The sequence below is a fragment of the Epinephelus lanceolatus genome, chromosome 5 (assembly GCF_041903045.1).
Source record: "Epinephelus lanceolatus isolate andai-2023 chromosome 5, ASM4190304v1, whole genome shotgun sequence".
NCBI lineage: Eukaryota > Metazoa > Chordata > Actinopteri > Perciformes > Serranidae > Epinephelus > Epinephelus lanceolatus.
This window is the reverse complement of record NC_135738.1, coordinates 2047501-2063786: the sequence shown is the minus strand read 5'-3', so window position 1 is coordinate 2063786 and position 16286 is coordinate 2047501. Positions and strand designations below refer to the sequence as shown.

General features: G+C 39.0%; 1 protein-coding gene across 1 annotated transcript; it reads left to right on the top strand.

The window, feature by feature from the left end:
• Positions 1-2060: 2060 nt before the first annotated feature.
• On the top strand, positions 2061-13494 carry fezf1 (FEZ family zinc finger 1). Its single transcript, XM_033634623.2, has 4 exons — positions 2061-3818; positions 4991-5125; positions 6161-6293; positions 9115-13494. The coding sequence occupies exons 1-4, from the start codon at positions 3006-3008 to the stop codon at positions 9348-9350; spliced, it is 1317 nt and encodes a 438-aa protein (XP_033490514.2). The 5' UTR covers positions 2061-3005; the 3' UTR covers positions 9351-13494.
• Positions 13495-16286: the final 2792 nt, after the last annotated feature.

The following is a 16286-nucleotide window of genomic DNA, read 5'->3' as shown; positions in this document are numbered from 1 at the left end:
ACACATTATAGTCATTATTATTGTTATTAATAATAAAACAATAAGAAGAAAATAGCCTTAATACTGAAGATTTTTAGGGTTTGAACATTAAAACTGACTCCCAGCGAAGAGACAAATATTTGAAAGTGAAGTATAAAGTTCAAACCTAATTTACAGCTTGAGTTTTGTTTTCCTTTTTAATCTTAATATTATAAACAGCATGACTGTGTTCATCATGGTTATTAAGATTTCAAAAACTGAACCAGCTCCCCTCAGTCTGCAGTCACAAATACGTGAATGTTTTTCAGCTCATATTAACATATAAACTAATAATGTTCACTCAGCAGGATGAAATTAAATCAGTCAGGAGGAAAAATGTCATGGACACAGACCGGAAGCAGAATTAGAAGGTTTGAGTAAATAACGCAGACCTCCGCCAAGCAGCTCGGATTTCCCGCCATTTTATTATTTTATCCACTTCGCTTCAACCGATCACCACCAAAATTTTATCATCTGTTCCTTGTCCCATTATCAACCATTCTTGAAAATTTCATCAAAATCCGTTCATAACTTTTCGAGTTATTTTGCAGACAAACAGACAAACAAACAGAAAACATAAACTCCTAAGAAAGCGGGTTGAACCTGTAGACAACAAATCAGGGCGAATTAACACACTGGTTTTGTTACGGATAGCTACTAGTAATAATTATGTCTCTGTCTATATTCATATTCAAATAGCTTTATTGGCCTGAACAAAAATGTTATTGCTAAAGCATTCCATAAAGTAGTAATAGCAATAAATGATAATAATGATAATTATTTTATAAACAAAAGCAAAATAAAAATACGTAAATAGATTAAAAAAATACAAGTAGAAATTAAAAGTTATCATATTTTACATGTAACATACATTCTTATATTATATGTACATATTTGATATATACAGATGTTGCGTACAGGTTCTATGTCTATATATGTGTTAATGATTTATATTAATATAATAGTATCTGTAACAAAACCAGTGTGTTAATTTGCCCTGTTTATTGTCTACAGGTTCAACCTGCTTTATTAATTATTAAAACCTACTTCCGTTTTTTGATACAAATATACATATATATGTGTGTGTGTGTGTGTGTGTGTGTGTGTATGAACAAACAAAATAACAGTACAAAATAGAACAGGCCGCTGCGACTGCAACACTAAAGTGTGTGTGTGTGTGTCTTTCTGTCTTTGGATCTGTTACAAAATATGAACAGTAATCCCAATAATACGCCTGAAATAATGATGACATCATTACGGTATGATTTTACACGCCTCATAGTGAAAGTGTGATTTTATTTAAATGTGTTGATTATCCTGTGTGACCTCTGACACCTGAAATGTCCCAGCGTCCCCTAAAATACCGAGGCACCTCTAAAGATGTCCTTAATGTGCTTGATAATAATAAACTAACAGGACCTTATTGTAAATGAACTCCACCTTAATGTTCATAAAGTGAAGGATGGCGTTTCTTAAAGGCATCGCGTTTGAATTTGTGTCGCCAAATTAAATGTTCCAAAATAAATAATGTTAGTTATTTCCATCAGTTTAAAGATCTGGTTTTATCTTTTGTTTTTAAGCTTTCGTACATTCTGATTATTGAGGACGTGAATGTTCAGAGTTTTATTTTTACATGAACCTTTATTACTTTACGGCTTTCTTTGGTTTCACACTTATTTAAAGTACATTCGTCATTTTCAGTCAAAGCTTTTAATCGGTTATAATATTCTGTATTCTTGTTCCAAATAAAGCGCAGCGTGCTTTACTTGAGAAAAACAAAATTAGAATATTTACATTTTTAAATATCTTTGTGCAGACTTATAAAAAAAAATCATCATCAGTCCACCAACACAAAGAATACCTTTATTAATATTTATGTTGTGTATTTATTTGTTGTGTTTTCAGCTGCAGGCCGGCAGCGGTCACTCTCATTTCTCTCCATCTTCTGTCCAAATCCACGCAGCATCAAACCCACTCACTGCTTCCATCACTGACAGGATGGAGGCATGATTGTGTCAGTCTCACTGATTCATCCTGTGGAATTTGCGTTTCTGCCCGCTGAGTTTTTTACAGTCTGCTCTCTGTGCGTAACAGAGGCTGCGTTTGCATCCGAAAAGAAAAGAGAAAAAGGAGAAAAAGGAGACAGGAGGTGATGTGAGGAGAGCGCGCGGGTTGTTTCTGCTGTTCTGCTTCTGTAGCAAACATCTATCAGAGTCTGTCTGAGAGAGTGTTTTCTGTCGCGGGTGGGTTTTGGCATCTAAAAATCTGGTGCGTAAAAGAAAAGAGAGAGAAAATCGCTCAAGTCAAAGTTTGTGCTTCAGAGACCCGGAGCCCACCCAGGCTGAGATCGATGTCTTGAAATCCATTCTCTGTTCAACATCTCGATCCGTTTTCTGTCTCGAGTTCACCCGCATGACAGCTCTGTGTCCTCTCTGAGCCGTGCGTAAAAGGGCTGGAGCCAAAGATGCGTCCAGATCTGATCTAAAACTCTACAGCTCCTGACCTCGCGGCCGCTGCGCGTCTGGCGTATTGCGATTCAAAAAAAAAAATGATGTCACGCGAAGCCACAAGGGGACCTGGGATTTACCAAATACCTTCCAGTTGAGCAGGAGTCCTGCCAAGTAAGGGACAACCTCCTCCTCCTCTCCTCCTCCTCCTCTTCCAGCGGCGACAAGTGCAGAGAATCGACGGAGGAGAATTGAGCAAATTATCTACTTCTCCGCTCTCCTTCCTGGACGGTAACGATCGGCGAGGTCTCGGCTCTCCGCACGCCGTTATCGAACGAGCCACGGCCGCCCTGATTGTAGTCAATAAGGAAGGGGGAGCGGGGCCGGTGATTTGAAGGGGGGGTTCCCCGGTAGATGATGCCCTTTCCTGCGGGCCGGTGAGGAGCAGCACCGACCCCCGGCTTCCCTCCAGCAGCTTGTTGTTGTTGTTGTTGTTGTTGTTGTTGTTGTTGCTGTCGCGGCGCGGTTGATGCGGAGGTGATGGATGGTCCTCTCCGCCGCCCAGCGGGGATCCTCGGCTCCCCCCCGGCTTCTGGGAGCCAGCCCGCGGGCTCCGACATGCTCACCTCCGGCGGCAGCAGCAGCAAGCCTCTCGCTTTCTCCATCGACCGGATTATGGCCAGGACGCCCGAGCCCAAGTCGATACCGCTCCCCAGCTGGTTCCAGTCCGCTCCCGTGGGGAAACCCGACGTCTGTCCGTCCTCGCTGCATTGTATGATCCCGCTGGTGCCGCTCGGGTACGAGCCGGGCCACCGGCTCAGCATCACCGGGCTGGATCCGGGCCACATCGACGCGTCTTCTCTCGCCGCTCCCGCAGACTTTTTGGGCTTTGGCTTGAACTATAAGAACCAGCAGGAGGACTCCGCTGTGAGCCAAAGCGCCGGCCAGTACAAACTCTTCAGGCCCCGGGTGGTGAACCAGTCCTCCTTCCCCACCATGGGCACCGTGTGCTACCTGAACTGCAGCGGGGACAGCGGCGCGTGTCCCCCGCCGGCCGGCCTGGTCAACCTGCACCCGATGGCCTCGTACCTGCTCACCGCCCGGCACAAAGCCTTCATGGCGGAGAAGAGCAAGCCGGGCCTGCAGCAGGCCGGGGAGCGGTACCCGGTGTCCGGCGTGCAGGCCTTCAAGGAGCTGTCTCAGAGTCAGATCCAGCACTACATGAAGGAGCGGGACCAGATCCTCACAGACAAGATCTTCAAGGGCTCCGCGGCGGCGGCGGCGGCGGCCCGGCTCAGCGGCTCCTGTCCCGGCAACAAGCCCAAAGTGTTCACCTGCGAGGTCTGCGGCAAGGTGAGAGGATTTATTTCATCACACTCTGACTGAACCAAACCTGCAGCTGATTCATGTGTTAATCAGTCAGCTCGGATCCTTTCGTTTCTCACTGGGTTTAATTTTAATTCATCGATTTAAGAATCCAGATTGAAGCTACAAATCTGATTTATTCGATCATATTTTAACATTTAAGAAATAAATGTATTAGCTGAAGGGTCATTAAAATCAAATCATCTGAATGGTCAGATTTGGAAAACGACGCTTCAAATGTATAATGATAATAATGATTATAATAACAATACATCCGTTTTATTTATAGGCGACACCAGGTAGAAACAAGCAGCAGTGTGTCCATAGATCATAAAGTCAGACACATCAGTCATATTCAATAATCACATGAACGTTTTAACGTGATGTTTGTGTTCTAAAGAAAACACACATTATTAAACCAAGACTCCATCTACACAATTTGAAACACAATATGACTGAATATGGAACAAGTAGGATTCATTTAGACTTTCCCAATTTAAATAGTTTCATTTGAAAGTGTTTTAAATTTTTTAACCTCTTTTTAGGATAAATCTTAATTTAATATAAGATGTGTTTTATTAAAATAAATTGTGTTCTTCTTTTGGGATTCTCCGTTTTTCTTTAATGCAACTAATTTAAATCAAATGTTATTTTTTCTAAGAGATCAAGATTCATTATTCGTTACAACAAAGTCAAATATTCTCGAGGATGACGAGTGTTATTTATGAATTTAAGTGTCTTCGTCACAGTGCGCGCTGTGCAGGTTTATTCTTGTGTTATTAACGACACATTAAATCCATTAAACGAGCCCTGACACATTATATTTAATTAGACTCAAGCGGATAATTACAGGGCACCGGATTTATTTTTTTCCTCTTTCTTTTGGCTTAAATGGAAACGATCACGAGCCATTAAATAAACCCTTAACTCACACTTAAGGGGTGTTAATGGAAAAGCCATGAGTTGTTTTTACATTTTAGCTCAGAGGCTGAAATTAGTCCAAATTATTTTTTAAGTAAATTATGAAGTCAATGTTGTTTTTAAATAAAACCAGTGTGAATGTTATTTAAAAAATGTTTTGTGCATTGAGATATATTTTTAAATTATTTGACTCTATTATTATTATTATTATTATGAACATTTGTAAATGTCTCTTTCAGGTGTTTAACGCGCACTACAACCTGACCCGCCACATGCCCGTGCACACAGGCGCGCGGCCGTTTGTGTGCAAAGTTTGCGGGAAAGGATTCCGACAGGCGAGCACACTGTGCCGACACAAAATCATCCACACTCAGGTGGGTCACACACACACATTATTGATCTCATTCAAAACTAATAATCAGACTGCAGTTAAAGAAGAAATGGATTATATTAAAACCTTTTTATTTCTTTATTTTATTTTTCTTTCCTCTTTTGTTGCCATTTTAAGAGCATGAACAGGAAGTCAGACTGGCACGAATTTATTAGTATCCATATTATTATATATTAGTAATAAATTCTCTTTTTATTTCTTTTATTCCAGTGGGAAAATAATAAAATATATTTTTCTCCCACGCTTCAAAGCCCCGATTAAAAATAATGAAATGATTAAAGGCCAGTTTTCTTCGGGCTTGTTATCAGCTCTCAAACAGCATCAGAATATTATTAACGTGACTATAGTTTGATAGTTTTAATACCTGTCGATCAAGGTGAGGTCGATGGGAGTCTCCAATCATATTGTATTTGTTGTGGGCGGGACTTTTTCATTCAGTTAATTAAATCGAGTGTTTTATTCGAGGCTTTATGAGGAGTTTAACATTATCTAAATGTGTGTGTGTGTGTGTGTGTGTGTGGTAAATACATTTTTAATTCTGTAAAACAAAAACAATTGTCTTTTAGTAGGTATAACATTGCTTCATGATAAATCTCGTGGATGATGGTTTCACAGACTGACCTCATCTGTAAATAAATATAAATTATGACAAGTTCTGCTTTTTATTCTATTTTATTTTTTCCCAAGAGAGTGTGAAGCCTCGCGCCTGTGCTCAGCCTGTTTGTTGTGTTTGAGCTCCTCCTGTGGTCTCACTGTGCCTCTCACACTTCAGTGTCTAAAATAATCCCGGGCTCATGTTTACACTGAAGAAAGTGAGCTAATGTTTTTGAATCCTGAAAAAAAAAGAATGAAAAATTAAACTCCCTTTAATGCTCCCTAAATTATCTGTGAGAGTCAGGTCATTAAACGCATCATCTCGTGTTGCGTTCACTGTAAAATCCCTGAAACATCCTTTATTCGTTTTAAATCAGATGTGTAATTTTCGATCAATATTTTTTCTTCCTCTTTATTTTCATAGGAAAAACCACACAAGTGTAACCAGTGCGGGAAAGCCTTCAACCGCAGCTCCACCCTCAACACGCACACGCGCATCCACGCGGGATACAAACCGTTCGTGTGCGAGTTCTGCGGGAAAGGATTTCATCAGAAAGGTGAGACAGTGAAAGAGACATCTACCCAAAGTGTTTGTGTTTTAACGTGTTAGCGACAGAGACAGAATGTGAAACACAACCGCGTTAATATTTGTTTAATTATTGTTTATTATTATGATCTGGAATATTCAGTCAATTGATGAAATATTTATCTTTATATATGTGTTATAATAATGATAATTTACTGTCATCACTCTAAATGTCTGGTGACCACACACACTCTTCACTTAGAAGTCAGTGCTCTCCTGTGATAGTTTAATAATTCATACAGGATATAAAGAAACAAAGGAAGCATCTTCTAGAAAGTGTTTTAATGACATTCTCAGATCAGGCTGAATGCCATCAGCAGCATCTGTCAGCTGTCACTTTGTTTCACAGCAACACCAGTCAGAATACTGAGACCCAAAAAGACCAAATCATTTGAAACTGTCAGAGGAGAAATTGAATAAATAAATAAATAAAAAGACAAATAATCATGGTAATATTTAATCAAAGGGACAGACTGAGACACAGCAGGTTTGATGCTGAACACACTTTAATGTCCCTGTGACAGACTCCTGCTGTTTACAATAAATATAATAAATACAGATGTCATGAAATGCAACAGAAGACATTTGCAAAGTGACACACATCACATACAATAGGCACAAAACCACATGTATCTATTAGTGCAGAAATATTACCATCAAAATGTGTACTTCACTTATGCAGATTTCACAGTGACATACAGGATTCTAATAACTGATGCATTCATGTGTTCATCACTTTAACGCTGTACTCCGCTGCGTGCTTTAATCTGTATCATGTCAGCATTTATTTAATGAGCATATTTTGTGTTCATACGATGAATCTAATTAAAGCTGCCACATAAATGGAGTGGAGTAAAGTGTAAAATATTTTGCCTTCAAATGTAGACGTAAAAAAAAGTAGATACAATGACAGCACTCACATACTTGAGTAAATGTACTCAGTTACTTTCCACCACTGACACCAACACACCTCAGTACACATGAGTAATTGTACTTTATTGTGGTAAAGTTTATGTCTGGTGTCAGAGGGTGGAATGTGAAGATGATACAAAGGTTTTCTGCTCACAGATCAGAGTCGAGCGATGAAGTTTGGAGGCTGATATCTTTAAATTCAGATCTTTTCAGGCTAAATGTCCTCAAATTACAAGTCATTTTCTTCAGTATAGTAATCTGTGTGCTCAGTGTGGTGCCTTTGCTCCCTTAGATTGGTCAATTGTTCACTTGAATTACAAAAGTAGTTTGCGTTAGTCACTAAATTGTCCCGTCAGATGACTTGAGTTGGTCCCTGGAAGTCGTTCATGTGCAGCAGTGACGTTAAAGCTGCAGACAATAATACAAGTATTTGATTTTCAGATATTTCCAACATTTATATACATTTTTATCAATCTAGGAAATAACACTTCATGCTGTAAGTGGTTGTTAGATTGGTGTTAACCATAATAACTGTGGTCCAGCTGAGAAATTACAATACTATGTAAAGTATGAAATTACATATGCTCTTAAAATCACATTTATTCTATTGATACAGACGCGTTAATGACAGAATGTTGCACAGTCTTTTGTAGTATGTGGAGGGATTAAAGCCAGCATTCTGGGGGACAGTAACAGAATATATTTATATTATTTAGATTTAACTGACACTGTTAAGAGAGATTTATTTCAATATATGAGCTACAGAGTGAATGTGGACGACCAGTGGCGTCTTCCAGGGTCAAAAATCATCATCAATCAGCATCATTAGAAAAACAGCTCCAGGAGGGTTGTGTCATCAGACGATTTGATGAAGTGGAAGCGGAAATAAAATTAGCATTTGTAGGAGAGTTTGTAATTTTCACGTACTTAAAATATCCTCTTTTTTTTTCTTATCATTTAGTGACATTTTTCTCCTGCAGTCCCTCTGTTTCAATACGGGGGTTCCTTGGTGATCAGAAGATAAATCTGAGGGGGTGACAGGATAATTGACAGGAAATAAGAATATAAGTCTTTGACCTCTATTGTCTATAACTCTGACACTGTTGACAGGATTTGGATCAAACACCCTCAAATTAAAGCCAACAGTGCCAAACTTAACTTCAGTTCAGATCCAAACCAACTATAAGAAACTTAAAATCCACTCGTGCTCGTAGCTTCACCTCTGCACCTCTGGTCCTGACTGACAGAGGAGGACGAGCTGACGCTTTGCCTCCATCACTCTGTCTGTTTGTGGTTACTTTTGATTTCAATCTCAGGATTTTTTTTTTTAAAGTGTTTTTTGATATTTATTTTAAATATCACAAGTAGTATATCTTTAAATAATATAAAATATCAAATATACTGCTATATAAAATAAAGAAAAATGTAAAAAAAAAAATATTTTTATGTAAAATACAAATAAATTATGTATATAAAATATCAAATGTACTATTAAAAAAATTCTTGTTACAGTGAGAGTTAGTTTTTTTTTCCAAGAATAAAAGCATATTCTGCTTATTCCTTCTTCACAAATCCTGTGCATTCTATATTCTATATGTTCAGTGAGAGACACTGGACAGTTTTTCCTATAAGGCATCTAAAAAGAATTCAAGGAAACGATCGATGAAGAAAACCTCACTTTATTTGAACTGCTCGCAGCTCAGATGTATCTCCAACCTTTGACATGACTTTACCTTAAAGGGTCAGCAGCCTGAAAGCTTTGGAGCCACTGACCTGCTGAAAATCATTTCATATTTCTTCTATAAAACTGAGCAAATGGCATCACAGTGTCTGGCTTTGTCTTGTCCTGCTCTGACTCCTCGTCCTCTGACTGTGTGCAGGAAACTACAAGAACCACAAGCTGACACACAGCGGGGAGAAGCAGTTCAAGTGCTCCATCTGCAACAAGGCATTCCACCAGGTGTACAACCTCACCTTCCATATGCACACGCACAACGACAAGAAGCCCTTCACCTGCCCCACCTGCGGCAAGGGCTTCTGCAGGAACTTTGACCTGAAGAAACACATCAGGAAGCTGCACGACCCGGTCGGCCAGCAGTCGCCCCCTCAGGCCTGAGAGACGCTCGGCTCGGACCTGAACAGTGACTCTTTACCCTTCATCCCGACACACCAAAAAATACATCAAGTCTGCTGTGACCTCGCTGTCAAGCTGAAACTAAACTGAACTCCTTATAGTCCAGAGTTACAGAGTCCTGTAGGTGTTAGGGTGAAGATTATTTTATAAAATAGAAACTCGTGCCCTCAAATGACTGATTAATGTGCTTTGTTCACCTGAAGATCACTCAGTCCTCCTCTCAGATGACTTCATTCAGACACTTCGTTCATGTGCAGCCATGAAATTTAAGTATTAAAGCTGATTCTGATCCACATTTAGAAAAAATATGTTCAGTTTGAGACAAAAACAGTCAAAATCAAAGCACAGAGACAAAGATATCCCGTCTTTTAGCTCCTGGTGTATGCTTTATGCTCCAAAAACACAGGACCCTACATTTCCCACAATGCAACTGGACTGTGTGTTTTGAATAGAGCCTCCCTGCCTGGCCACGTCTTTCAAACTCAGTTGTCCAGTTTGTAATCTGTTTCATACATTTAAAGCCTCCAAGCCTGCTCCGAGACAACCCTGATGACATCACTATGACGTCATCAGGGTTATTTTCTCAGAGCTACACAAAGAGTCACTGAAGACAACTGGCAGACGAAAACTGACCATGGCTGATTTTCATGTGTAAAATTAGTGATGTGGCCCTTTAGATTTTCACCAGCAGGGTCTCTTTGACTGACACAGACGATAACCAATCACATCATTAAGAGGGCGGTCCCTTCTGAAAGGGATAATGGCGCCTATTCAGGGTTCAACTTTGACCTATCCCTGATATAAGTTGAGCCTTGTGATAAAAGAAATGCGACCTGCTTGATATGTACGGCCCTGCTTTACAGAGACACAGTTTTACATTAAACCGATGAAGTCCAACAGTATTTTGTCACATTCTGATCCCTGTTCAGGGTCAGTGAAGCACAACTAAAATATTTTTAATGAGGTTCGCGTATGTTTTGGTCACTATTCCTCTCAACTAAATGTGAGCAGCTCGTCTGATAGAGCCCAGAGAGTCATTTTTAAATTCTTCCCAATAACAGACGTTTCCTTTGTACAAATTTCCCCCGATGTGGCGCCCTAAATGTGACCTAGAAGAAAGACACGAGGAAGCCCAGTCGCCTCTCAGGCCTGTTGAACCCTAACCTGACCCTTCCTCTTGAACTTCACCCTGCTAAAGCCATCAGGACACGTCCTCTCCCCTCCAGGCCCCACAAGGGCCCCTCAGACCTGATTTGACGTGACCCCTGACCCCTCTGACTCCTCTGGCCACGACGCCGGCCTGGAAACTGACCGGAGATAACCTCCAGACCGACCGGCCGCGATGCTTCTGTCTCTGGACTGAGGACATTTCACAGAGGACACACAGAACTTAGATTTGCCGTCCTCTGATTATTAGTCCATGATATTATAATGGTGGCTAATTATTACGTCATTAGTCATCAGTGATTCCTAGTTTTCATTATTTTTCAGTTACATCTCAGGATGTGAGATTGATGAACTCTGAGACCAGAGATGTGGCAGAGGTGAAGCAACAACCATCGATTTTAGAGTCAAAAACAGGATTCATACCAACATTTTAAAATATTCAGTATTTTTCTTATTTTTAACAAATCCCATAAAAAGACTAAAACCAACACAGAGTTTATTTTACTAACAAGTATTGTGTGTGTGTGTGTGTGTGTGTGTGTCAGAGCCTGATTTATCTGCTGCCTTGTCCAGAAAACTATTAAAAACACATCAGCGAGCTGCACTGTCGCAGCCTTCATACTTATACCAACAAAAAGTAATGTAACAGAATTCATATAAGCCACGTAGTCACGAGCCAGTAATTCATCTATAATCTGGGTTATAGATGAATGTGTGAAGGCTGTGATGACATGACTAGTGCTCTGACGGAAGTAAATTAGAACGTAGTATAAAGAGCAAACAGGCAGGTTGGAGTGTATGACTCAAACAAACACTATATTTACCCAGGAGATCGGTGTCCATGACCCAAGTGAAACCAAGTGAACTTTGAGTTATTTTAAGGCATGTTGTCACGTTTGTTTTCCCAAACCTAACCGATGTAACTTAACGTTAAGTACGTAACATGATGACACCCAACCATGTTTGTTTTCCTAGACCTGTCCTACATAACTTTACTCTCTTAAACCTAACCTACGAAACTTTACGTTAGGTATGTAACATGACAGTGACTTTGCTTTCCTGAACCTAACTTATGTAACTTTATGTTCATTATGGAACAGAATGACGCACAACCATGGTTGTTTTCCCAAACCTGTCCTTCGTAACTGTCAGTTAAATACACAGTGTGACGATGCCCAGCCATGATTGATTTCCTAAACTTAACCGATGTAACTTTACATTAAATATGTAACGTGACGACACCCAACAATGTTTGTTTTTCTAAATCTAACTGACCAAACTTTACGTTCTTTAACCTATCCTACATAACTTTATGTTAAGTACACAACATGACAATGTCCAACCATGATTGTTTTCCAAACCTAACCTTCGTAATTTTATGTTCACTACGTAATGATGTCCAACCATGATTGTTTTCTTTAACCTAACCCAGGTAACTTTACATGAAGTACATGACGATGTCCAACCATGTTTGTTTTTCTAAACCTAACATTTTAATGTTTAATTTACATTAAATACATAACTGTACTTTTCAGCAATGTGAGTACAAAACCATGTTTCATTCCCTAAACCTAACCTAACCAGTGGAGGCGTTATTTCTTTAAGCATTTATAAGTATCACTGTATGAGCATATGTTGCACTGGGTAACATGTTCCTTCATTACCGTGAATGCACCAACCACAGACTACAGTGAGCAGCTGTTGTAGGAAATTATTGAGACGTTTTAAAAAATGAAACAATATATTTGTGAAATGTTTTTAATGATATTAAAGGAGACAGGAAGTCAGAAAGTCCACCCCGTCACATTAAGGCAACAGCCAAAACAAAATAACACCAAACTTGTGCTTTAACATGTTTATGAGATAAATTTGCAGTATTCTGGAATACATGTAGAATCAAGAGCTAGAGTATGAACATTTAGCCTTGACCTGGAGAACAGCAAAGTAATCTTTATTTTAGGTCCATTTATGGCGTATCAATCAAACAAATGAAGTTTGCCTCATGAGTATATGTCCAAAAACATGCTGACTCTGCACTGACATCCTGCTGGAGCAACAATGCATGATTTGATGCTTTTATTACAACTTGGGCTTTGATTTTTGCTCTTTTGTCCGTCATGTCTATCAGTGATAAAAACATTTTACTCATCACTGAGATCTGGGAACACGGTGATATCTCGAGTCAAGAAACACGAGCAGTCAGACGATCAGTCAGGTTGGAAACAAACCTCCAAAAAGTAGGACTCAAACTATCCGTCATAAACATCCATCATAGTTTACAGACTCACGTCTTGCTTTAACCTCGACAGCTGTATTTACCATCGTTGTGTGCACCGTTTCTTTGTCAACGAGGGATCCAATATTTCAGGTGTGTTCCCTTTCAATAGTTTAGATAAACTGTTGTTTTGTTTCCAAACTGTCTGATTGTCTCACCGCTTGTGTCTCTTCTTTTCCGTGACGTGCAATATTATCATTATCAGAAATGATGGTCAGAACTACAAAACTACTGTAAGCCGAGCTGTAAGAAACCACAACTGTCTTTCATTTGTAATGCTATGTATAATTCCTCCATGGTTGACGGGATTTGGATGTGAACACCCTCACATTAAAGCCAACAGTGACAAATTTAACTTCATTTCAGAACCCAAACCCTCTGTAAGAAGCTAATAATCCACTCATGTACTTGTAGCTTCACCTCTACATCTCTGGTCCTGACTGATGGAGGAGGACGAGCTGACGCTTTCCCTCCATCGGTCTGTTTGTTGTTATTTTTGATTTCAATCTCAGGATTATTGTAAAAAAAAGTGTTTTATGATATTTATTTTAAATTGTACTACTGTTATAAAAAAAGTTTCTTGTCACGGTGAAGGTTAGTTTTTTTTTTTTTTTGTTGGGGGTTGGGGTTGGGGGTCTATGCTGCAGATGCTTAACAAAGAAAAAATAAATAAAATCAAATGTGTGTGATCACTTTTCTTTCATCATTTTTAAAGCCAAACACAAGTGTGTGCACAGATACAGTTAAATGAGCCTGGTCTCACTCTGAAGTCATCGAAATCCAGCACTTGGGCAGTGACTTGCGGCGACAGAAACCAACGAAAAAAGGCGTCCTTTAATGTCGGCATGACACGCAGCTGGTTGTTGTTATAGTTTAACGGTGCCCAGCAGCATCTTTTTTCCTAAACCTAACTGTGTCTTTTTGTTGTTGAAGGAAAAAAAATGTCAATTTGCGGTTGTACCGAAGTAGTGCTTTTATTTTGAAAGAGACTGTATGCAAACTGTACATTTCCTGTGAGAACAGAAGTGTATTTTGAAAACAGACAATGCATGTAACAGGCTGAAGTTGACACGGCGTCCCAGAACGTCAACAACCAACACACCCAGGGTACCTTGGACGTCTTATGTGGACGTGGAAAGTCCATGACCAAACGTGGACATGTGACGAGGTCACAGTGAGGATGAGTTGGTTAAACAGTACATTTAGAAATTAGAGGCCATTTCATAAACGCAGACAAACTACAGTCATTGTTTGTTCTTTTAAATACATTTTATTTCTGAATATAGAACAAGTATACAGAAGCGTACAGCAACAAAGGCTGAATAATTTACATAAAATACCAGCAAGCAGTGGAGTCAGGTTAGTAGGCGACACTATAGAGGCACATTTCTGTCAGGAAAATAAAATAATAGAAAGTCTGGTGTGATAAAAATTAAAAACACCCACGTGTTAAAGTCAAATATCTGACCTAGGAGTCAAATTTTTTTTACATTAAATCTATGCAAAACAAAGTCAAATCAACAACTTTTTAATACAAAATGAAAACATAATGAGTCAACCTATGCGAAACTCAGAATTATTAAATATTTTGACTTACGAAGGCAAACTTCATCAGATACTGCTCATAAAATTACAATTACACATTATTAAGTTCACCATTGCTTTCATAACTTTTTTTCTTTTCCTGGCAGAAATTGGCTTCCATACTGAACAGAGGTTAAATGAAAATACTAAATGACAATTACGTACAGGATGTTTTGGAATCTTTTTGTTCCTTAAGAAATAATATAACTTTTAATTTTAGTAACCAAAGCAGGGAAAGAAAATCTTGCTCCAGTATTTTTGTGTGAATTAATATAAAAATGTTGCTATAATTTTGAATAAACATGACAAATTCCGGATGCTACTTAATCAGACAGATCTTTATAAAAACCTGTTAAACACCTGCAAAATAAATGTGACAATCTCATCACAGCACTAAAAAACCCCACAAGAATCTGTCTGAACTAATTAGCAGAAGGAGACTCGACACGTTCAGCTCAGATAAGGTGTGTTGTTTGTGTCTGTGTAATTAACTCAGGAAGGTAATTTTGCCTTATATCAATATAAATTATATACCACTCTAAACAACAAATCTTTCCAAATAAATATGAATTGAGGACCAATCTAGATATAGTCAGCCAAAAAAATGGAGACAGTTTAATATACCAAGTGGTGTAAGAAGTTCTCAGATCTTTTTATTAATTTAGTTAAAAAATGTTAAATTACAAAAACATTAGCATCAAAATGTGGTCCATTAAAAGTACTTAAAGATAGATAGATCCTTTATTGTCAGTGTATGTTACACAACGAAACTCTGTTGGAGCAGTCCATTTAGCAGCATATAAAGATTACACATGCACCAACACGCACTTTACTCGTCGCATCATTCTCATGGTCACATACATTCTTATCTATATTTTTAAAATATATGATAAATAGTAAGAAAGAGCAAAAAATAAATAAATACAATAAAAACTTAAAAGAAAAACAAAAACAGCCAAATAAAAAGAGCTAAAAGAAAAAATTACATATTACATTACTGAATTAAAATAATTGACGCATTAATATTTTGATCACTTTAATGTTGCAGCTGGTAAATTTGGAGCTGCTGTAATTACTTTGTATTTGCTGTGTAGTTTAAACCCCAATATATTAATGTAGTTGATTAATATTTTGTATTTATAATCTGAATCTGCAAAGTAACTAAAGCTGCCAAATAAATGTAGTGAAGTAAAAACAGAGAAGAAGAGAAGTCACGTGGTGTAAAATGTAAATACTCAAAGTACAAATACTTTAAAATTGGACTTAAGTACAGTACTTGAGTAAATGTACTCAGTTACTTTAGAGGACTGACCCCTCAGAGCAGGAGGCCGCTCCTCAGCTCTGGCAGCTGATTGGTGGAGACGCTTGAGTAATGTGTAGATGTATAAACGCTCTGCTGGGCCTGCATCGCCTGCAGTGACTGCACATGCGCTGTTGGAGATCTACACACAGCAGCGCTCGCGGGCAGGTTCTCCTTGAACAGGAGCTGCTTACGAGCGCTCGTTTCGTTGCCTGCCTGCAGCTCCTCGGGCGGTCACGTCCACGCAGCTCCGCCCGCCCCGTTTTATGTGCCAACATGTTCTCCACCTCCTTCCTCCTGAGTCACAACAAACTGTGACGTCAGGTTGTGTACGCTAGTTCTTAAACATTATAACTATAAAGCATTGTAGCCGCCCACACGGGGTGCGCTGCCAACACAAACAAACTCATCTTTGTCTTGGGTTTCCTCACGGAGGAATTCCATCCGTCCCGTCCACATTCCCGGGAAAAACACTGCAGGCAACAGGCACAACTTGAACCGGAAACCCGTCAGTTTACCTTCAGAATAAAAGACAATATTGTAAGAATCTAGAAAACTAACAGTTTTATTGCTATGTATGTTTATAAATAAA

What these genes read in the sequence shown, in the direction of transcription:
- fezf1 (XM_033634623.2), top strand. Translation starts at nt 3,006, where the DNA reads ATGGATGGTCCTCTCCGCCGCCCAGCGGGGATCCTCGGCTCCCCCCCG. An exon ending in CCTGCGAGGTCTGCGGCAAG is followed by an intron (nt 3,819 to 4,990) that starts GTGAGAGGATTT and finishes TGTCTCTTTCAG; the next exon opens with GTGTTTAACGCGCACTACAA. An exon ending in GAAAGGATTTCATCAGAAAG is followed by an intron (nt 6,294 to 9,114) that starts GTGAGACAGTGA and finishes GACTGTGTGCAG; the next exon opens with GAAACTACAAGAACCACAAG.